Source organism: Pleuronectes platessa, chromosome 4, assembly GCF_947347685.1.
Source record: "Pleuronectes platessa chromosome 4, fPlePla1.1, whole genome shotgun sequence".
NCBI classification, from domain to species: Eukaryota; Metazoa; Chordata; class Actinopteri; order Pleuronectiformes; family Pleuronectidae; genus Pleuronectes; species Pleuronectes platessa.
This window is the reverse complement of record NC_070629.1, coordinates 16,762,726-16,781,972: the sequence shown is the minus strand read 5'-3', so window position 1 is coordinate 16,781,972 and position 19,247 is coordinate 16,762,726. Positions and strand designations below refer to the sequence as shown.

The following is a 19,247-nucleotide window of genomic DNA, read 5'->3' as shown; positions in this document are numbered from 1 at the left end:
CCCCACTCGCCGACCCCCACCGCCCCCCCCCCCTTTTTTTCCTCCATCCCTCCCGCGTTCACTTCCTCTCTCCGTTTCTTTTCTTGTCTTTTTCCCATTTTCCTGTAGTTTTCCAAGTGTAATGGGGTGAGCAGTGAGACTGGGGAGTGTGCTCGACAGGTTGGCTGGTCAGGAACAATACAGGCTTTAAACCCCACTGACACACCTCACTGAGTCTGCAGGGGAGTGGTTGGGCCAAGGCTGCATGTTAGCGTGTGTGTGTTTCTGTGTGCATTTGTGTGTGCATGTGTGTGTGTGAGAGAGAGTGTGATGGATTTTGCCAAAATAAAATTAAAATAATGAAATTTAAATTTGTTCAGCACCCTTACACTAAAAAACATGTTGAAGGCCATCCATACTTTTCAACATCATCCAGCTCTCTAACTTCAAGACTAATGTAAATTGAAATAAGTTATATTAGTTTATAAGTAATATTAGTTTATTATATTATAAATCATTTATGTTATTACTTATACTTACATATTAGTTATCGAATTACACATTTTAGCCAGTTATTGCTCCTGTGGACACAAATATTAGTGACCAGAATCTGGTCACAAGAGATGAGAACAGAGCAGACAAACCACTATTTCCAAAACCATGTGCTATAGCACATTTTAAGTATGTTACCTTTTATTTCCTGAGTGGCTCTGTGTTTGGGTGTGCGTGTGTTTTGAGCATGTGTCATGTGCATATGTCTGCCCATTTGTCTGTGAGTTGATGCTGGTGTGTGCACTAATTGCCAGCTTACAAAGAAAATTGTGTGATCAAGAGTCATTTAATACCTCCCTTTTAAAAATGAGCTATTAAATTTCCATATGGCATCTGTCATTTGCATATGCATGCGGGGGAGATCCGTGTTTTTGTGGGACATCAAAAGATTCCATTCCAACTTCCCTGCTTACACACACACAATTTATTCCCCAACAATCGACCACAGGGGTGAAGTCGAGGTTGTGAGTTTCTGTTCAAACACTTTGCAGCCCCATTCTGATAGCAATGATTTGAATTCCACTTCCACTAATTTCCCCATATGACGACGTCGGCAGCTCCCTATAGATAAAAAATAGGATTGAGATAGAACATGTATAGCAAGCACATTCACCCCCACCGCCCCCCCCCCCCCCTCCCCCCGCCCCCCTCCTCGCCCTTTCTGGCTCTTTGAACTCTTTCTTAGAGAAAGCACAGCAGCCTATTCAGCGGGGAGAGAGGTTCTATGGTGATGCGAGATAGCTAGGCTGAGGCTCTGACTGGCATTGGAGGTGCTTGTGGGGATTGAGGCTACTTGGGAATGGCGTTTGTTAATATTTAATAAGAGCAGCTCCTCACTAGATCATATCTCTGCCTGAGTTTATACACACTGTCAGCCAGGGACGTGCACCCGCATGCTGCCATGTAATTATGTGCAAGGTAGGAGGGTTTGTGTGTGTATGTGTGTGTCTGTGTACATGTGGCGTGATTCTTCAAGTTTATGGATGATTATTTTTGATGCCGCCCTCTTCCTGTCCTTGTGGATGCTGATAAGGCCTTGTTTAAGAAAGTTACCACACAGAGCAAGTGGTTGTTTACTAATCTTAATGAAAAGAACTGGATCTTTGCTCTCTGGCTGTGTTCACGTGTGTGTGTATGTTTCAGTGTTCATTTTCTCTAAATCATGGCTCCAAGAAAAGAATATGTTTCATGGCCCTTGAGAATGTGTATTATGCGTGCCATTTATTTTCTCCCCCATTTCCTCCGAGTGGTCACAATAGCTTTTGTGTATCACTCTTGAAAAGCTCAAGGATATGAACATTTTCCTGGCACCTTCTTTTGAGAAAGCGCATACAAAAAGGTCTGGGTTATTGAGAGCAGCCAGCCCTGATGAAGAGTAAGTGTGATTCGCCTAGGGCTTGAAAACAATAATGCGAACAAGGACACTAAACAAGTGGGTTTTTAATGAAATGCTCCCATCAAGACAATACATTCCTCCGTGTTCTTCAGCCAGGCTGCTTGGTTCAAGTATGCGGAGGAAGGACATTTGAACCCCTATCACACTGTCACTGCAATTTTCACCACCATGAGAGCCAAAAACAAAGACAGACACAGAGGAGAATAGAGAAACAATTATAAAGCAGGAGAAGGCTTGTCCTGATTCTCTGTCACCACAAAAACACCACAATCACAGCTACACCTCCTCCTTGGGAAGGCGACTTAATTGAGATATCAAATAATGCTACTTTCCCCTTCTTTGAAGGGCAGGTGGCCCCTGCTGTGGACCGGTTGGACAGCACCCAGGGATAGTGCCACAAGAGACTGGGGCTCGGGTGGTTTGTGTGTGTGTGTGTATGTGTATGTGTGTGTGTGTGTGTGTGTGTGTGTGTGTGTGTGTGTGTGTGTGTGTGTGTGTGTGTGTGTGTGTGTGTGTGTGTGTGTGTTTGTGTGTGTGTGTGTGTGTGTGTGTGTATGTGTGCGTGCACGTGTCAGAGTGTGTGTTGGGAAATCACAGCAGGAGGCCTCCCATAATAAGGCTGTCTTAGCGAGCAGTGGGCCGCAACTGACGAAGAGGACCCCAGCTGTCACAGGGCCTGGCAGGCGGTCCACAGTGGCTCATAGCATCCTTCTACCCACATACTTACACAAACATGCACTGAAGCACCCCAAGGCATCCACACGACCACACGACCCTGCTTGACACCCTATGAGATGAGCACACAAGGCGGCAAAACACATCCACAAAAAGAAACACACAGAAGTGCTCAACAGCCAAAGCATAACACTCACTGCCTTAAGCCCTGTAATAAGAATGAAGTGCTGCACAAGTACTCATATATTTACACTTACACAAAGTTGTATTGAGCAGCCCATTTTGATACTTTAGGGGCCTGGCTTTAGTGTTTAACATGTGTACCAATGTTGATCTCTGACAGCACATAGTGTCCACTGCAGGTGAAACTTCTAGGTGAGTTATGCTGAGTCATGTTTCGGGCTCTATCGATGCAGAACTTCTTTGTGTGAACATTTAAGCTCAAGAACTGTTTGACAATATATCACATTTAGGCCTGTTACTACTGATACAGGAACTGTTTAAATTGTTTTCATTTGGCTATTTCATTTAAGTCACTTTGCCTTGTAGAGTCCCACAAGGGTCAGTACCTGATCCTCTTCTATTCATAATCTCAAGTTTGAAGATTCAGGCCACATCAGCTGATATTAGCCAATACCTGAATATCGAAACTGGAGCCGTTGCATGGCCGGTAGAATCTTTGGCATAAAAAAGAGAATCTCATACAGTTTTTTTCCCAACTGTCCATTGTTTGTCTGACAATGTTACACACATTAAATAAATTGCCTACTGTTTCAGAGAGTTGAACAAATTAATGAATACATGGGCCAGCAATGAAAAATCTCAACACCATTAATATTTCTGATATTTACCTGGATCTCCCCCTTTAACCGGATCCACAGCCACATTTAATGGGTTCTTCCCTGGTCTCTGGATGGAAGCATTACCTCCTTGGTAGAGGTAATAATCTTTGGATGAATTAATTGGAATGTTTTTGTGGATTGGGATATACTTGCCTCACATTAGTTACAACATCTGGTATGACATCAGTATTTTATGTAATTAAATGGAATCTTAGGATTCTTGTAAAAACTGTATCTGAATAAACATGGCTGTAATTCCTGCTGGTTAGATTATTGTCTATATAAATCTCTTTGAGACTGAATCAAACACTTCTTAGTCAACAACAACATCTAAACAAATTTGCTGCCAGGACAGACATAAAACAAAGCAACTTTGCACTTAAAAACTTTATTTTTTTGTCAATTTCAGTTTCATGTATTTCCTGCAATATATGAAAAGTGTCTTCTAAAATTCCTTTCTTTCTGAATTCCTTTGTTCCTTTACTCGTTGGATCTGATGTAATCAAATGCCTACATCACCAAGAGGTCGTTGTACAACAAACATGTCTGCAAGAACACAGTAAACTTCCCATATTGTGAGCAAATGATAAGAGAGGCCAGACGGGTAGAGAGAGGCAGAGCACCCCACTGATGGTCGGATTTACACTACAGAGAGACAGAATGAGAGACAGAGAGGAAAACGGGGGAGAGAGGATGAGAGGGGGAGAGATGCTGTGCCGGAGAGAAATTAAATCAGTGGCTAAATTATTGCATGATTGCCCATTCCCAAAAGACTTGGGCATCATTTGGTAGAAAGTGTCTAATAATTGGTTTTCGGCCATGTCAGACACATGCAATTCCCACTACTAATGGCTCTGTTAGGAAGAACTGGGCCTCCTGGGTCAGAGAAGGACAGAAAACGGCCAGACGGCAAAAAGCGCCTCATACGCTCTCTACTTTTTTTTCTTCTTCCTCTTCTTCTACAGATAAACGAGGGAACAACGCAGAAGAGAGAGAGAACAAGAAAGGGAGAGTGTGAGCGGGGAGGAAATGAAGTGGCAATAAGTGCAGCCAAAGGGGAAATGCTCTTCACCACGAGTTTAATACATCAGACTGGGGATTTGGCAGCCCGCCACACAGCAATTGTTTACCTTTTTGCTCACTGGCTGCATCTGTTCTGTTTTGTAAACGGCACTAAACTATTCGCCCGTAAACACCGGAATCAATAAACAACTGCTAAGGGAATTCCCTTATCCCGCCCCTCCCTCTCCTCCCCTCCCTCTCTTCCTCATGTTTTCATCCCTAACCACCACCCCTTTCCCTTTCCCATAGATCTCCTCCTCTCTCGCCTATCTCTCTGTTCCCTGCCAGTCAAGAGCAGTGTGTGTGTGTGTGTGTGTGTGTGCTGTGGAGCTGATGGTGGAACCCACAGGAGAGACAGACAAGGAGAAAAACTGATGGCTTGCCAAAAATACCTGCTTTGTTTGTCCCCCCCCCTTTGTGTTACATTGTTGTCATTGTTAAAAGCTACAAAGTGAAACTGCCCACTGTAGACCCGCAGAGTTTGGTATTTTCAGAGATTCTTTTTTCACGGTTCTACTCCATATGAAACATAAAGCCCACCCACCCACACACATACACTGTTTTCTATTTCACACGTTTTATTGGGTGACACATTGCGTGACATGCTTGTTTGCTTCGAGGGCGACTGATAAGATTCATACGGCTTTATGGTTATCACAGCGATGTGTCTAACCATTGATTTTCTTTTTGTTTATAAGAACATCCGCCCACTGTAATGTCATATGGAGAGGCTCTTATATAATTTCACATATAATTGTTTTGCCCAGCTTTCGGCACCAGGCCTCCTTTATTGATTCTCAGTACACTGACCTTTGTTTGAACTCTCCTGCCTGCTAGTGCCCCCCCTCATGCTGCTCTCTGAGACGTGCTCTGCTCTATGCTATATGACACACCTGGGTGCTTTTAAGCACACCCTCTCCATCAACTGGCTATGAGAGCCTCCATTTGGCCTCACTGTTGTGACAAAGGTATAATGAGGTTTAGATGGCTGTGTACTACACTGCTATGGCTATAAGGCCATTTGGCTTGGGAGGTGACCATAAATACATATATAGCCCGGGCGGCAGAGCTTGATGAGAGACTGAGGCATTGCTAAACATCAAGGTCATGTGCGACTACTTAGAGTGTGACTTAATGTGCCAGTGAACCAGTCACAGGGTCACAGGTTGAGGGAATGAATAGGATGAATGGGGAGGGAGAAGACACACAGAGATGATGCCCTGCAAAAAGGCTGATGCTCCAGATGAAGTGCTGGTTAATGGTGGCTGTGCTCACAAGAATGCCCCACAGAAGGTGGGGAGGGTTGCTTTTTACCGTGATAGCTTTTTAGAGAATCCCGCAGCTCCCCCTAGAATGTGTCCCTGTCTTATCCGGTTTAGGCTGTCTACTCTTGAGTTGTTGACAGCTTTACTTTGCCCCTGTGTTTAGGCACGGAAAGCTCTGCTGATTTGCCAGCGACTTCAGAAATAGACGTGATCGGTGGCGGGTGCGTGGGTCAATGTGCAAGCTGGAGCGAGAGAGGCTGGCATGTGGGTGTCAGCCAGGTCACGCATGTAAACATGCAGCATGAGGTGATCGAGGACACAGACTCCCACTGGACCCCATTACAGAGGAGGTGCCCGAGCTGCGGACCCATGCAGCTTAATTATACATACGCACAAATGCATGCACAAACATTTTACCACACACACAAATAATTACACAACTATTCGCATGTGATTACATACATGCTTACACACACACACACACATACTTAACATATACAAATAAATACATGCATGCACATAGACTTGCAAACACAAACAAACTTAAGGTCAGAATATATTCCATGGTGACCACAGAGTCTGGTTGCAGTGTGGCAATTATCTTGCAAGACTGACATGTGCAAATGTGTGTGAAAGTGTCTTCTACAAATCAAGTTATTTATAATGACCAGCATAACATGCACATAAACACGTGTGCGCTCATTCGACAAACACAAACACACACAAACTCATCGACTCACACTCACAAACACTCACGATAATATGCACGAGAGACGACACACACACACCGAGTCGAGCCTCATGCATGATTAAACCAGGCATCCTTAGGGACAGTGTGTTGTCATATTGTCAGATTTTGTTTAACAATATGGCAAAATTACATTAGGATCCAGAGGCAATATTGTTACAATTATTTGAAACGGGCCCCACTCCTCTTTCTCTCCCTCTCAACGCTCAATCATCTCTGTGCATTCAGAGTCAAGGCTAATACCGAGTTCATCCAGTCCCAAATGCTTTTGCACTGGAGGAGCTCATTTAAGCGGACACACAAAAGTATTTGTGCATGTGTCTGGAAGTATGGCAACGCATCTCCCAGCCGCCCATTCTCCAGCTTAATGCGGAACATCCCCTGGGTGATGGCTTTGGCAGCCTCCAAAATGGGAAATCCATATTTGCAGAGGGGGTCATCGGCGGGTTAGGGGGAGAAAAGTTTTGTGCCAGGAGAGAAGAATGTGCATGTGTGACTTCTCAGGGAGCAAAGTTTTGCATATTTTTTTTTCACTGTCTCTTTTGTTTATGCTGTGTATTGGGAAAACATGAATGGGTCGATATTTATAAAGGGTGTCGTGCGAGGCAAGACTTCAGCATGGGGGTGTTTTCTGATGAGTGCGTGTAGGTTGGGAGGTTGGGTTGAAAACCTATTTCCATGAGACTGTTGCTTTACTCAACTGTAAACTGTAGTGCAGCTCTCAGCCCTCTCTCTCTCTCTCTCTCTCTCTCTCTCTCTTGCTCAGTTTATTTTGTCTCTTTCCCCTTTTACGATGATTTTTTGTTTTGTTCCTCTCTTCACAGCTCCGATGGAGCTCCCCATGAAGAATAGGAGCTTCAGTCTAACCTCCCACCAGCTGAGGGCGTTAACCCAGCTGGCCTGCACTCTGCTGGGGTTTGAGAGCAATGTGAGAGAGCTGGTCACTCACACTATCTCCATTAACTGTACGGGAGACGCTCCCTGTATCAAAGGTACGAATCCACCCCTCTCCAAAACACACATGCATTAGACATGCAATAGGAGTTCAAGCTCCCACAGAGGACACTGACATTGAGCTATCTGCATTTCTTCCTCTGAACTTAGTGGCCTAAGGTTAGATTTATATTTTATAATGGCAGACATTTTAAAGACTGATTTAATATAATTTAGACCAATATCCCTAAGACTCACTATTGTTTTGTCAAAAAATATCAAAGTGAATTCAGTGTTTCCCTGAGTTTGGTGAATATTTTGCACCACTATTATTTAGTCCATTAATTTGAGTTAGACTTACTATGTAAATGATAATATGTAAAAAGTTATAGCTAAAGTAGAGACTTTATTTCATCAGTTTGTTGGGGGTACAGTGGGGAACCTCAAAATGTATAAACATGTAGTCATGCCTGTCACACACAGACACACAGACACACACACACACACACACACACACACACACACTCACACACACACACACATTGTTACTTATTCTAGCAACACATCTGAGTTGCGTCTGAATAAATGTGCCGTTTGAGTTGGGAATTATCTTTGCTGTTATGTAAGCCTTTAGCATCCCCTTTTCCCCTCTCCCTACTTTGAACAGCCGTCGCTGAGATGTTAAATGAAAGCTTTTGGTGCATGGAGTAATTTCCATAAAGGTTACATTTACAAAAACAAGACTTGCAGAAAGGCTCAATTTACAGAGAGGTAAACAGCCTTTAAAGGGCAGTTATCCAAATCATTAATTCCAGGCAATCAAACAGCTTAATTACCAGAAATTCATCAGATGGGCTTAAAGGTCAAAAAGTGATGCGCTTGCTGCTTCCTCCTTCTTCCATTCCATGTAGTCTTGTTCGGGTAAATTGCCTCGCCTGGGGTCTTACTCTTCGCCTTCTGATTAGGAAACTGCGGCCTTGATGTTTCACGCTTTTTAATTGCAACCCAACCCAACATCCTGTATGCTTGTCTTCACATACAACCCCCCCTGCATTCCCCCACCCACCCACCCACGCACACACATCCACACAATTTTCCCTCATGGAATTACCCCATATGCAGTTGATCCTATCTGGGTTCAAATCAGCTCTAAGCCCCAAATTTAGACTTATAAAGTCGTCACCATTAGCATTTACTGCCTGTTTTCTGCTCCCTAAGGCATGTGCACTCATACGCTGGTCACTGTGTCTTGGGGGGGGAGGGGGGGCAGTGTGACCCATATCTGGCTCAGAGTTACACACGCCCGCTTTCATGTAACTGAACTTGGCATTCGCGCAGGGCTTTTAACACATAAGATCATACAGCAAATTATGTGTGATATGGAAATAGTTGTGCTAAATAATGCATAGATTTGGAGGATGCTACGGACACCCACCACACAGCATTTCCTTTTCAAATTGGGATATCTTCTGTATAATTATAGTTCCCTAGTGGCAATTCACTGAGATGAAATGAGAGCTTGACCAGGAACGGTTGCTGTTAAATGTCTTTTTTAAGATGTATTACACAGCGTTTTCCATTAAAAATATTTATCGGCCATTCAGGCATCTTGAAGAAGAGTAAAGAGGATTCAGACACGACAACAGATGGCAGGAAATCCACTGCAGAAACACTCCACACACCAGAGGTGAGTCTTTTTTGCATGTGCTCCTTTCCACCCTGAGAGAAAGTATCTATTTCTATCACATCTATTCAATATCATATCTTGCAGGACTCAGACAATAATTTGCTGTCGGCTCATCTCCTGTTTTTCCGCCACAGGTGCTGGAGTTTAACTGGAGGTCATCATTTCGGGGGCTGGTCCCTCACATGGAGCATTGTGTCAAAGTGGTGCTGGACGATGTTTGTGCCAAGAGTCTACAACAGGAAGAGGCCTTATACTCCTCAGGACACACCTCTCTCACCCTGTGTCGCACAACTGGACACAACACCGACTCTGCCAGCAACACCCCTCTCAGAGAGGACTCCTTCTACCCACACTCAGAGAGGGAGACTCCCAAAATGATTGCCAAGGTACTCTCGGGCAGAACGTGGGATAGTTTATCTAATATTGAACAGATCTGATTGATGACATGGCTCCGAGCAGAATTTCTTCATGGTGCATTACAAACACACAAATGCACTCCAGAAGAGGCACAATACACAAGTTAAATTATTGACAGGTGGGTCAGCGCTGTCTGAGGGCTTCACAGTGAGGAGCCTGGAAACTGAATCTCCTTGCAGGTTATACAGAAAACAAAAGGGAAAACACATGTTACCTCTTCTTTTAGTTTTCCACTCAAAGGCACCAACTGTTATCCTTAGGTAACAGAGTAGTTCGCTTTATACCTAAATAAAAAACACATTATAAGAATGCGGTATTGCTACTAGAATTTAGCTACATTTTTAAGTACAGTGACTGTAACTAGACACAACATCATCTGATAAACATACTGATTCAGATTAAACCTGCACTAAATACACTCATAGATATCCGATTTATAAATGTACCAGATTTTTCTCTTCATCATGATCCATGAATTACTCCCTGGGAAATCATTGATTATCCTATCTTACAATGTTAAAGAAAGTGGGTTGCAGATCCCTGCTAAATTAAATGAGTTCTTCCGTGACCCATACCACATCCTTCCATCAAGCTTTGTGGTAATCAGTCAGGTGAAAACATAACCTCCTTGGCGGAGATAAACATATTATCTCTCGCTCCCTGGAAAGAAAGCCAAATATTGATCTTTTACACAGATTTAGTTAGTTAACCAACAACAAAGTTGGCAGCAAAGATGTTTCCAAAAGCAAAGATGCAAAGGAATTCATTATTTTACTTTTTTCTGTCAGGAAGGGCAGTAGCTCACCTTTTTCTCTTACTGGTTTGCAGTGATGCATTAATGGTGGATTGCATCTCATATTTAAAGTTCTGAAATTTGCAGTTTAGACGGTAGGCTCATAAATAATCAGATGCTGACCAGTCATTAGTGTTAGGTGTTCTTTTGATCAAGCTGTTAAAGGACTTTAGGATATGTTTCTTCATGGAGCACATCTGACTTAATTAAGATGATTTAATACGCCTCCTCATTATTTCACAGCATTAAATAGAAATAATTAACTTGTGACTTTCGAAAACTCTTGCCCACAGACAGAAGAGATGCCATAAGGTGCTTTAGTAAAGACAGATGCATCATTCCAGATGACCACTAGTACAGACTGTAGTATGCGGAGCCTTTGTGAACTATGAAACATGACAGTAAAAGTACAATTATCTTTGTAATCAACATCAACAAGTACTATTTGTATAGTTTACTGCTGTTGTCTTCATTTTTCTGATTCAACGTTTTATAAAATTTCAAAGAAAAAGTGCAACAAGGATTCATTCAACTTGGGAATATTCCATTGATTTTAGAAACCCTGTCTAGGTCCGTCCCTGATATACCGTGTGCATGAGCATGTTTTACCATACACCCTGCTGTCTCTGCTCTATTCATCCTCCTTTATCCACCTGACTGAACAATGCAGGTCGACACACACCAACCAGACCCGGGGAGATTAATGGTTTTTGTAGCCCCAAAGGAAAGCACCCTCGATAATAGAAAGCCCAAATGATTTGGGCTCGCCACAGTTGACACTCTGGATCAGAAAGGGCCTTGGGAAGAGTCATCAGTATTACTTAAAGGGGAGGACTCCGGGGACAAAGGAGAGACGGGAGGAAACCAAGAACCGGTAAGGGTGTTATTATGAGGTGCTGTGTAGAGAAGGGCGCTGAATAGGGGAAGGTATATAGGGTATACAGATGATACAGATGTATACAGAGGTTGAATCACAAAGGCAAAGAGGAGAGGGTAGAGAAGAGGATAAAGAAGGGATAGTGCGAGAGGAGCCCTGAGAAGAGAGGGCCTGGGAAAAGGCAGGGGGAGGTGAAGTAATACCAGAGATGGACTTTTCTCAGGAGAGAGGCCAGTGTCTGATGTGAGACCAGGCTTAGTGCTCTAACTCCTCTTAGGATGTTTGAAACACCATGTCGTTTTTTTTCTTTCACACTGACCTTGCTTGGTCCAGAACATCATACGTTTAATTTTAGGCGGAACCAAAATAATAGGCCGAACTAAATTTTGTCCGACCAAAAGAGGGGGTGTCGATCCAGATCAAACTGATCCATGGTTCGGATCATTTGCAGCCTGAACACATTTACTGGGACAGTTTGGACTTTTGGACCAATTGCAGGGAGTTGAGACGGCATTAAACAATCAGAGAAGAAAATGAAGCTGAAGCCGATTGCAGGACTACTTGTCTTTGCCCCCAACCATATAATGTTTGAACAACAAAGATGTTCATAAGGCTGGTTGTAATACAATAATGATATTATAGTTGCAATGGAACTAACAATGCAGTTAATTCATCTTCTAAGTTCACATAGAACGACTACTTTTTACAAGTTAATGTCAAGAATAGGTAAACGCAGCTCAACTGGTGATGACGACAGGACGTAAGTCAAACAAATGTCCTTGTCCGCTCTCTAAATTACAATGTGAAACCAAAACAAGATTAAATGTGAACAATGTAACAAAGACTGGACCTTGGGTCAGTCTGTCAGGTGTCAAACCACCCTGAATCTTCCTGCTAATTTTATTATTCCGAAAATACAGCAAACTTCTCCTCCCGATTCTCCCCCCAACTCTTTTTCAGTCACATTCCTCCATACTCCTCTCAACTCCTCTGCTACCCACACCTCTCCTCTACACTGTGCAGACTCTTATCATTACTGCCTCACCTCTCTTCTCTCTTCCTCCTCCTCCTCCTCCTCCTCCTCCTCCTCCTCCTCCTCCTCCTCCAGCTCCTTACACTGTCAGTCGATGTGGCTTTCATTACTAACGAGTGTCAGAATTTGTCTTTGCTCAGAACCTCTACAACATATTTACGTGTAGGTCAACGCTTTAAAGATGAGGCTCTTTCAGCCCAAAGGTTATACATGCATGCATTTGCATTCAGTAGCACCGAGCCAGACAGACATCCAAGACAAGGCCGTGAGATATTATATATATTTCCCCCCTCCCCTGTCCTGTTTTGACACTAGCTCCGGTGTTTGAGCAGAGAGCAAATTACTGTACAAGATGTGAGCGTGAAATATGGCCGGTTTAAAGGCATTATGATGGATCAATATTTCACACATTTATATTCATATGTTCATACCTCAATCCCCCCCGTTTTTTTTTCACGTGAACCCACTTCACTGTCTGTATTACTATACATATGCAGGCTGCCAGGATACTGTTCATCCATCAGAGTACTTTAGATAGGGCACCTTTTTTTTTTTCATTGGCAGTCCGATGCGTGCTGAATGCCAAACACCCTGCGTTCAGCAGCTGGAACTCGCCCTCCTGTCAGAACCTGGAATTGAACTCTACTTGTTTGGGTGGGCCCCTCTAACCTTGATGCGAGCTCTCTATTACAGCAACAGAAGTGCCTCTTCTGTATTCAGACTACGCTGAACCCCTCACCTGCGTGCTCAGCTCTGCACTTGTCTGTCTGCTCCGAATTCAGCACACACACAAACAGGCTTCTCGAGCACTTAAAAACTTCATACAATCTCTTTCACCTTGCTGCAATAGTCCTGGTGGGTTTCCAGGCTTTGATCTTAGCTAGTTAAGGTTTCAGTCTGACTTCGGCATGGACGCATGCGTGCGGTTTGTGTTTTGTGTGAGTGTGTATGTGAGGATGGCTGTCTGCTCGATGTGTTTGTGGGGGTGTGTGAGTGTGCGTGCACGCCAACACTGTACGTGTATGAGATACTTCTCCAGGCTCTCTCCCTCACCCTGGTAATTTGCCCTGCGTTTTGTCTGCCTCGGCCTCCTCTCTCCCTCTCTCTCAAAGCTAAGCTCCTAATGACTACATGCAGTCAGATATTGACTTAATTGTCCAAACGGCCATTGTTCCCAGGCCTTTTAACCACACTGGAAGCTTTTTTTCTGGGGGGAAATTGTGTAAAGAGATTGTTAGATTGTCAATTGTGTACACACGCCGGAGCCTTGATCTGACAGGATGTCGAACTTTCCAGTCAGCTCCACCTTAAGTCAAGTAATAGAGTGCGTGATTCTAGACACAAGTAATACATGCTGTGATTGATTGATTGATTAAACTGGCATCGAGGTTTCTGAGTTACGGTGATGTTTTTTTTTACCTTCAGCGTGACCTGGCATAATAGTTCCAGGGAATATGGAAAATATGCTTTGTTTGAAGGAGATTTAAGGAGATTTTTAAGAATCTGCCTGACACATAACTCACATGTATGGCTGTATAAATTTGGATTTAAACTCAGACACATGTGTGACTCCCTGGCACTTGCCTGATCGTCTTTCACATGGGCTCAATGCAATGTCAATAAGAAGCACATGAGGCGGCGGAGGCAGTGGGGCTCAAGGTGTGTGTGTGTGTGTGTGTGTGTGTGTGTGTGTGTGTGTGTGTGTGTGTGTGTGTGTGTGTGTGTGTGTGTGTGTGTGTGTGCGTGCGTGCGTGCGTGCGTGCGTGCGTGCGTGCGTGCGTGCGTGCGTGCGTGCGTGCGTGCGTGCGTGCGTGCGTGCGTGCGTGCGTGCGTGCGTGCGTGCGTGCGTGCGTGCGTGCGTGCGTGCGTGCGTGCGTGCGTGCGTGCGTGTGTGTCTTGATTTGTTCTCTGCAGTCTGCAGAATATATGTTAAAACTATTGCACTACCACCCTTATCACAACCTTACCTACATCTAACTTAACTTTAACTTGACCTAACCTTATGTTTTCACCTTAAAGGTGGACTTGCTTGTTGTCCTCATAAGGATGAAAGTCTCCATTCTAGTGCCACATTTGCTAAATTGTTTCACCAGGTAAGGAATAAACTATCAGTGCAGTATTGTGTCAACCATGCTGATTCACACAGTGTTATCATTGTGTTAATTGAAAAATTAAGATTTCAATGTTAAGTAAGTGCCGGCTTATACCCAGAATGCTTATCTGCGTCTCTGCGAGCTCTCACACTCAACTATCTCAATACGCCTTGATCAGCCACTCTCCCAACCCCCGGAGAGAGAGCAAGGTGCAGGCAGCCTCGTCCCTAAAGGCCTCTCTCCAGGACTAATGTGGATAAAAGAGATAAGTCTTGGTTGTTGCTCTGGCAGTTAATAGAATAAGATGTAGGTCTTTTACATTGCTGAAACAGCTCTCTCTCTCTCTCTCTCTCTCTCTCTCTCTCTCTCTCTCTCTCTCTCTCTCTCTCTCTCTCCCTTCCTTCCTCTCTCTCTCACTCTCTAACCTCTGCCTGACCTTTTCGGTTTCTTTCCTCTCAGCAAGTCTGACACCCCGCCTCTTTCTAACGTTTTCTGTTTGAATGTGGTTAACGCGTTGCTATAAAGTAAGACAAGTGCTGAAGTTTCCTCCAAAGTAAAGGTTTAATTTGACCTGATACCAATAATGCATGCTCAGCAGCAAGGTTTATGCGGAGGGCATGTTTTTTTAGACATCTGTATTTTACAAATGCACAGCATCTCAGCTGTAATGGCTTGCACAATGTGAGGGAGAGATCCATGTGAAAAGCCTTGCTCAGTCTTGAAACCTTAACATTCAGTTGTCTCCTTGCAAATATTCCATTATTTACACCTGAGGAGTTCTATTACTGGTGGGTTTTCTGTCCATTTCTCTCTTTACTGAATTATTTCCCCTCTGTTGCTGAGATCTTCTTCCCTCATCTCACCCTTCAGTTTTGTACAACGATCATGGCCGAGTTGGACGCCTTACTACCCTTGGCAGCAGCCTGCAGAGACAGCTCCCTCCTGGAGGTGCGATCGAGCTTCGTGGAGGCATGTGGAAGGGCAGCTTTTGCCGTGTTGGGCCGCCTGCAGGAGAGGGCCCTGGCGGTACCATCCTCTGCGCCTGTGAAGAACCTGCCCACTCTGCTGGCCTCTTGCATTTATGTGCACCAAAGACTGGAGCACTACCATGGCAGGCTGAAAGACCCAAATACTCCTGCAGCTAAAGTGTAAGGAGGACATATGCTTGTTGTTATTGTGGAATGGGAGAGAAGTGGTATATTATGTGTTTGTTATGCTATTGATATCTGCCACATGTGTCCTTCTGTCCATCCAAGCATCTTTAGTCTAAGCCTGATTTTGCTCCACAGTTTAGTTTAAGGGTTGCAATGTGTGTTGCTTTGTGCTAGAATCACAGAGAAAATTCCAAATGGAACCAGATTCATTGATGTACAGTGTAAACCACTGTGTGTAAAGATGGACGATGAAGATAGTTCCTCTGTTTAATTTTTTTTAGGATTTTTCACATCAGTCCAAGTCATATTATGTACACTTAATAAGCAGTGAACTAAAGAAGAGATAGGTTAAAGACATATCCAAAGTTTGTGAGTTTAAAAAAATGGATAGAAAACAGAACGTTTCTGAAAGGTTTTTAAAAATGTAAAGGAAAATGTACAATGAGATCAAGAGGAGGGGTCCCGAAAGTCGAAAAAAGGAGAGGAAATGATTGACGGAGGTGGTAATGACACCCATATTATGTCTACATCTGGTGAGTTTTTATGCCTCATAATACCCCTGTAACCTCTGCTCTCTGCGGATCCCCCTCTAAAGGCATTTCAGGTGCCCTCGGTGCCCCTGTTGTCCCACCTCTGGCCCCTTGCACACCCCACCTGCACTGTGCCCCCTCTCGTCATAAATTCCTCTCTCCACCATTCAGTCCCCCCGGATTTAAGCCTCCTCGCACCCCCGTTAAACTCTCGCCTCTCTCTGGAAAGTATCAAGGCAGGCAGATTTAAAGGATATGAAATGTCACACTAAACTTTGACGATAAATCATCGGTTCTTTCATCGAATCAGTTCACCTCACGGTTGTTTGACGGCTTCCTGAATAAACAGGCGTCAATCATGCATCTGAATTAACAGATGCATGATTGACCCCATCTGTGCTTTTTTTTCTTACTGTCTTATCGATTTTATACATAATAAATAAATAAAAAATGTCTGTCCTCTGTGCCTAGACCCCTGACCTTACTGCCTATACAGAAGTACCAAGAAACGGTAGATGCCTTGAAAAACCAGCTGATCAGCTATTGTGTCCAGGTCTGCACTGGCTGCCTTCTTCAGGATGCAGAGAGTCACCAGTGGGCTGACCCCAAACCCTTCTACGAGGTAAAATATCCTGACGTTTATTCTGTTTAATGTTCTTTTTTTAACTTAAGATGCCTTGAAACATGATTTTTCCTGAACTCTTATATGATAAAAAAACAGTGTCCAAGATTTTACCAGTAAAGTTTAAAAAAGTAAGTAAGACATAAAACAGCCCCAGTATTGTTTGGTATTTATTTCATTACATTCATTGTAAAAAGGTGAATAATTTCAATGCCACGTGTCTTAGCAGGCTTGTTCAGTAGAATTCGAGGAACTCAAGGAATTATACTCTGGAGCTTTCCCTGCTTCGTCTTTTCTTTCCCACAATGCACCTTTACCTCCTACGCTCCCTCTTCTAACCGAGCCTTCGACTCTGAGCTCCCTGAGAACATCTGTGGCTTCCATGCTGCCCCGGGGGCTCCAGGGATTCAGCTGTCTGAAGTCTGCAGTCTACACTGGGACCGTCTGGAAACAGCATAGGGCCCCTGGAACTCCCCTACCTTTATGCCCTTAAACCAATCTAAACCTCGCCTCTCTTTCTTACTTTACCCCGCTTGTGCCTTTTTTCCCTCCCTTTGTTCCTCCTTCTCTCCCTGGGTCACTGGTGTCAGACAGACCTGCTGTGTGCAGGTGTGTGCTTTTGTTTAAGCATGGCTGTGCATCTGTACAGATGAATGCGCGTGTGGGTGTGCAGCAGAATCTCGGGACGTGTGTTTCATTTGTTATGAGTATGTATGTATGTACGTATCTGTATTTTTTATGTATGTATGTGTAGTTGTATCTATCAGGTTTCTACTCCTGGATGCACAGCCCTGTGCCTTGGCTCCTTCACAGCTCAGTGCTGCTCCAGAGAGACCCCTCTCCAGCTTGCCTTTTTCTTTTTTTTGTTGTTATTTTATATTGATATTGACACACAAATAGCTGTTGGCGAAGAAATATTTAATAGGCCACGGTAACAACATATTAGAAAATGACTTTGGCTTACTTTCTTGTACATTTGTGCCTTTAACGTCTGAAGAAAATGCCAAATTTCAAGTAAAACACAATCAGTTTATTCCATCCTCAATTCCCTGTCCCTTGTTCAATGTTCACTCTTGCCAGGTTGTCATTCCTAATAGGAATTTGTTCATTGTTGACCTGGCTGGTGAAAAAAAGTTTGACTCAAACGAAGGGATAGAATATCTCAGCCGCACATGTAGTCTCAGCCGCCCTTGGTTTTGAGCCAACATCCATGTCTGCGTTTGCTCCACTGAGTCCACAGGCGGAGGATGGGGGGCTAATCCCGGACATAGAGCTTGGTCACGCTCCCCATCAACGAGCGATCCCTAAATGACTGGCTCCAGGGTAGAGAGGGAGGGTGAGCACGGAGAGAACTCAAATATGAGATAGAGGAGGTGAAGTGGGGAGAAATTGAGAAGGAACTGAACGGTATGATGAGGAAGTTGAGGTGTGGACCCTTTAGTACCTTCAACACACATAAACACACACACACAAACACACACTAACACACCATCCACTGGAGCCTTTTGTTGTTTGAAGAAAATGTGGATTTCCAGTGAGTTGAGATGGACGAGGAAGGTTTAATGAATTCTCTCTCTCTCTCGCTCTCTCTCTCTCTCTCTCTCTCTCTCTTTCTCTCTCTCTCTCTCTCTCTCTCTCTGTCTATCTGTCTGTCCTCTCAGTATTGCTTGTCTTTGCTCACTTTATTCAGAATAGTTCTCAATTCCTCTGTATATGTGAGTGTGTACGTGTGTGCCCGTTGTGATGTGTTCTCCAGTTCAGGACTTTAAAGCAGTCTAAAATCCCAGTGGGGGAAGGAACCCAGGTGCAGAGTGCAGGTGGCGTGACCACTGAGACATCCTGGTGTTGACAGAACTGCCTCTGTCTCTGTCTCCCTCTTTCTTTTCCTTCATGTTTTCTCCCTCACTCTCTTTTTATCTCCTCTTTCTCTGCTTTTTTCCCCTTCAAGTTCAATGTCCATATCACAATATATATTCACCTGTTACCCTTTCTCTCTCTCTCACGGCTTTCCTCCACAGGGCGAGCGCTGTTCCTTCTCAGTGCAGATGTGGTTCTATTTCCTGTGTGGGCTGCGCAGCGACCTGTGGGCAGTCCTTCCGCCCGAGTTTGCTAAGGATGTGCTTGGCCAGGTGCTGTCAGAGACTTTATTAACACTGGTGCAAAGATACGCCGGGGCCCAGCCTTCATACAAGAGACATCTGCAAATCAGGTATTCTATTGTTTACCATCTTGACATCTCTGAGAATCATTTTAGATTCTTACAAACTTGACTTCCACTAACATAATAGCACCCCAAATATATTACTACACTGCTACATGGGTCCTTACACTTTGTTGAAACACTTTAAAACACAGATGTATTGATATAAACAAAAAGCTGCAAAAAGCACAATGGTTTCATGGTGGTGCACCATCACCTCAAAGAAAGAAAGTTACCGATTCAATTCCCAGTTTGGCCAGTGACTATTGATGTGTTTGGATGAAAATTAAGTTTCTGTTAATGGCAATTTAGGATTCACAAAGGTTACACCAATTTAATTTTCTCTTTAATTCACTGGATTCGCCAAAACCAAACAAACACCTTTGGTT

General features: G+C 43.8%; 1 protein-coding gene across 1 annotated transcript in view; it reads left to right on the top strand.

Moving 5' to 3' along the window:
• kiaa0825 (KIAA0825 ortholog) overlaps positions 1–19,247 on the top strand; it is a 117,322-nt gene that overhangs the window by 15,784 nt on the left and 82,291 nt on the right. The window contains exons 7-12 of the mRNA XM_053421378.1: positions 7,344–7,511; positions 9,057–9,139; positions 9,274–9,525; positions 15,223–15,500; positions 16,508–16,658; positions 18,677–18,867. Coding sequence (XP_053277353.1) covers positions 7,344–7,511; positions 9,057–9,139; positions 9,274–9,525; positions 15,223–15,500; positions 16,508–16,658; positions 18,677–18,867 — 1,123 coding nt within the window. The remainder of the gene's footprint in view (positions 1–7,343; positions 7,512–9,056; positions 9,140–9,273; positions 9,526–15,222; positions 15,501–16,507; positions 16,659–18,676; positions 18,868–19,247) is intronic.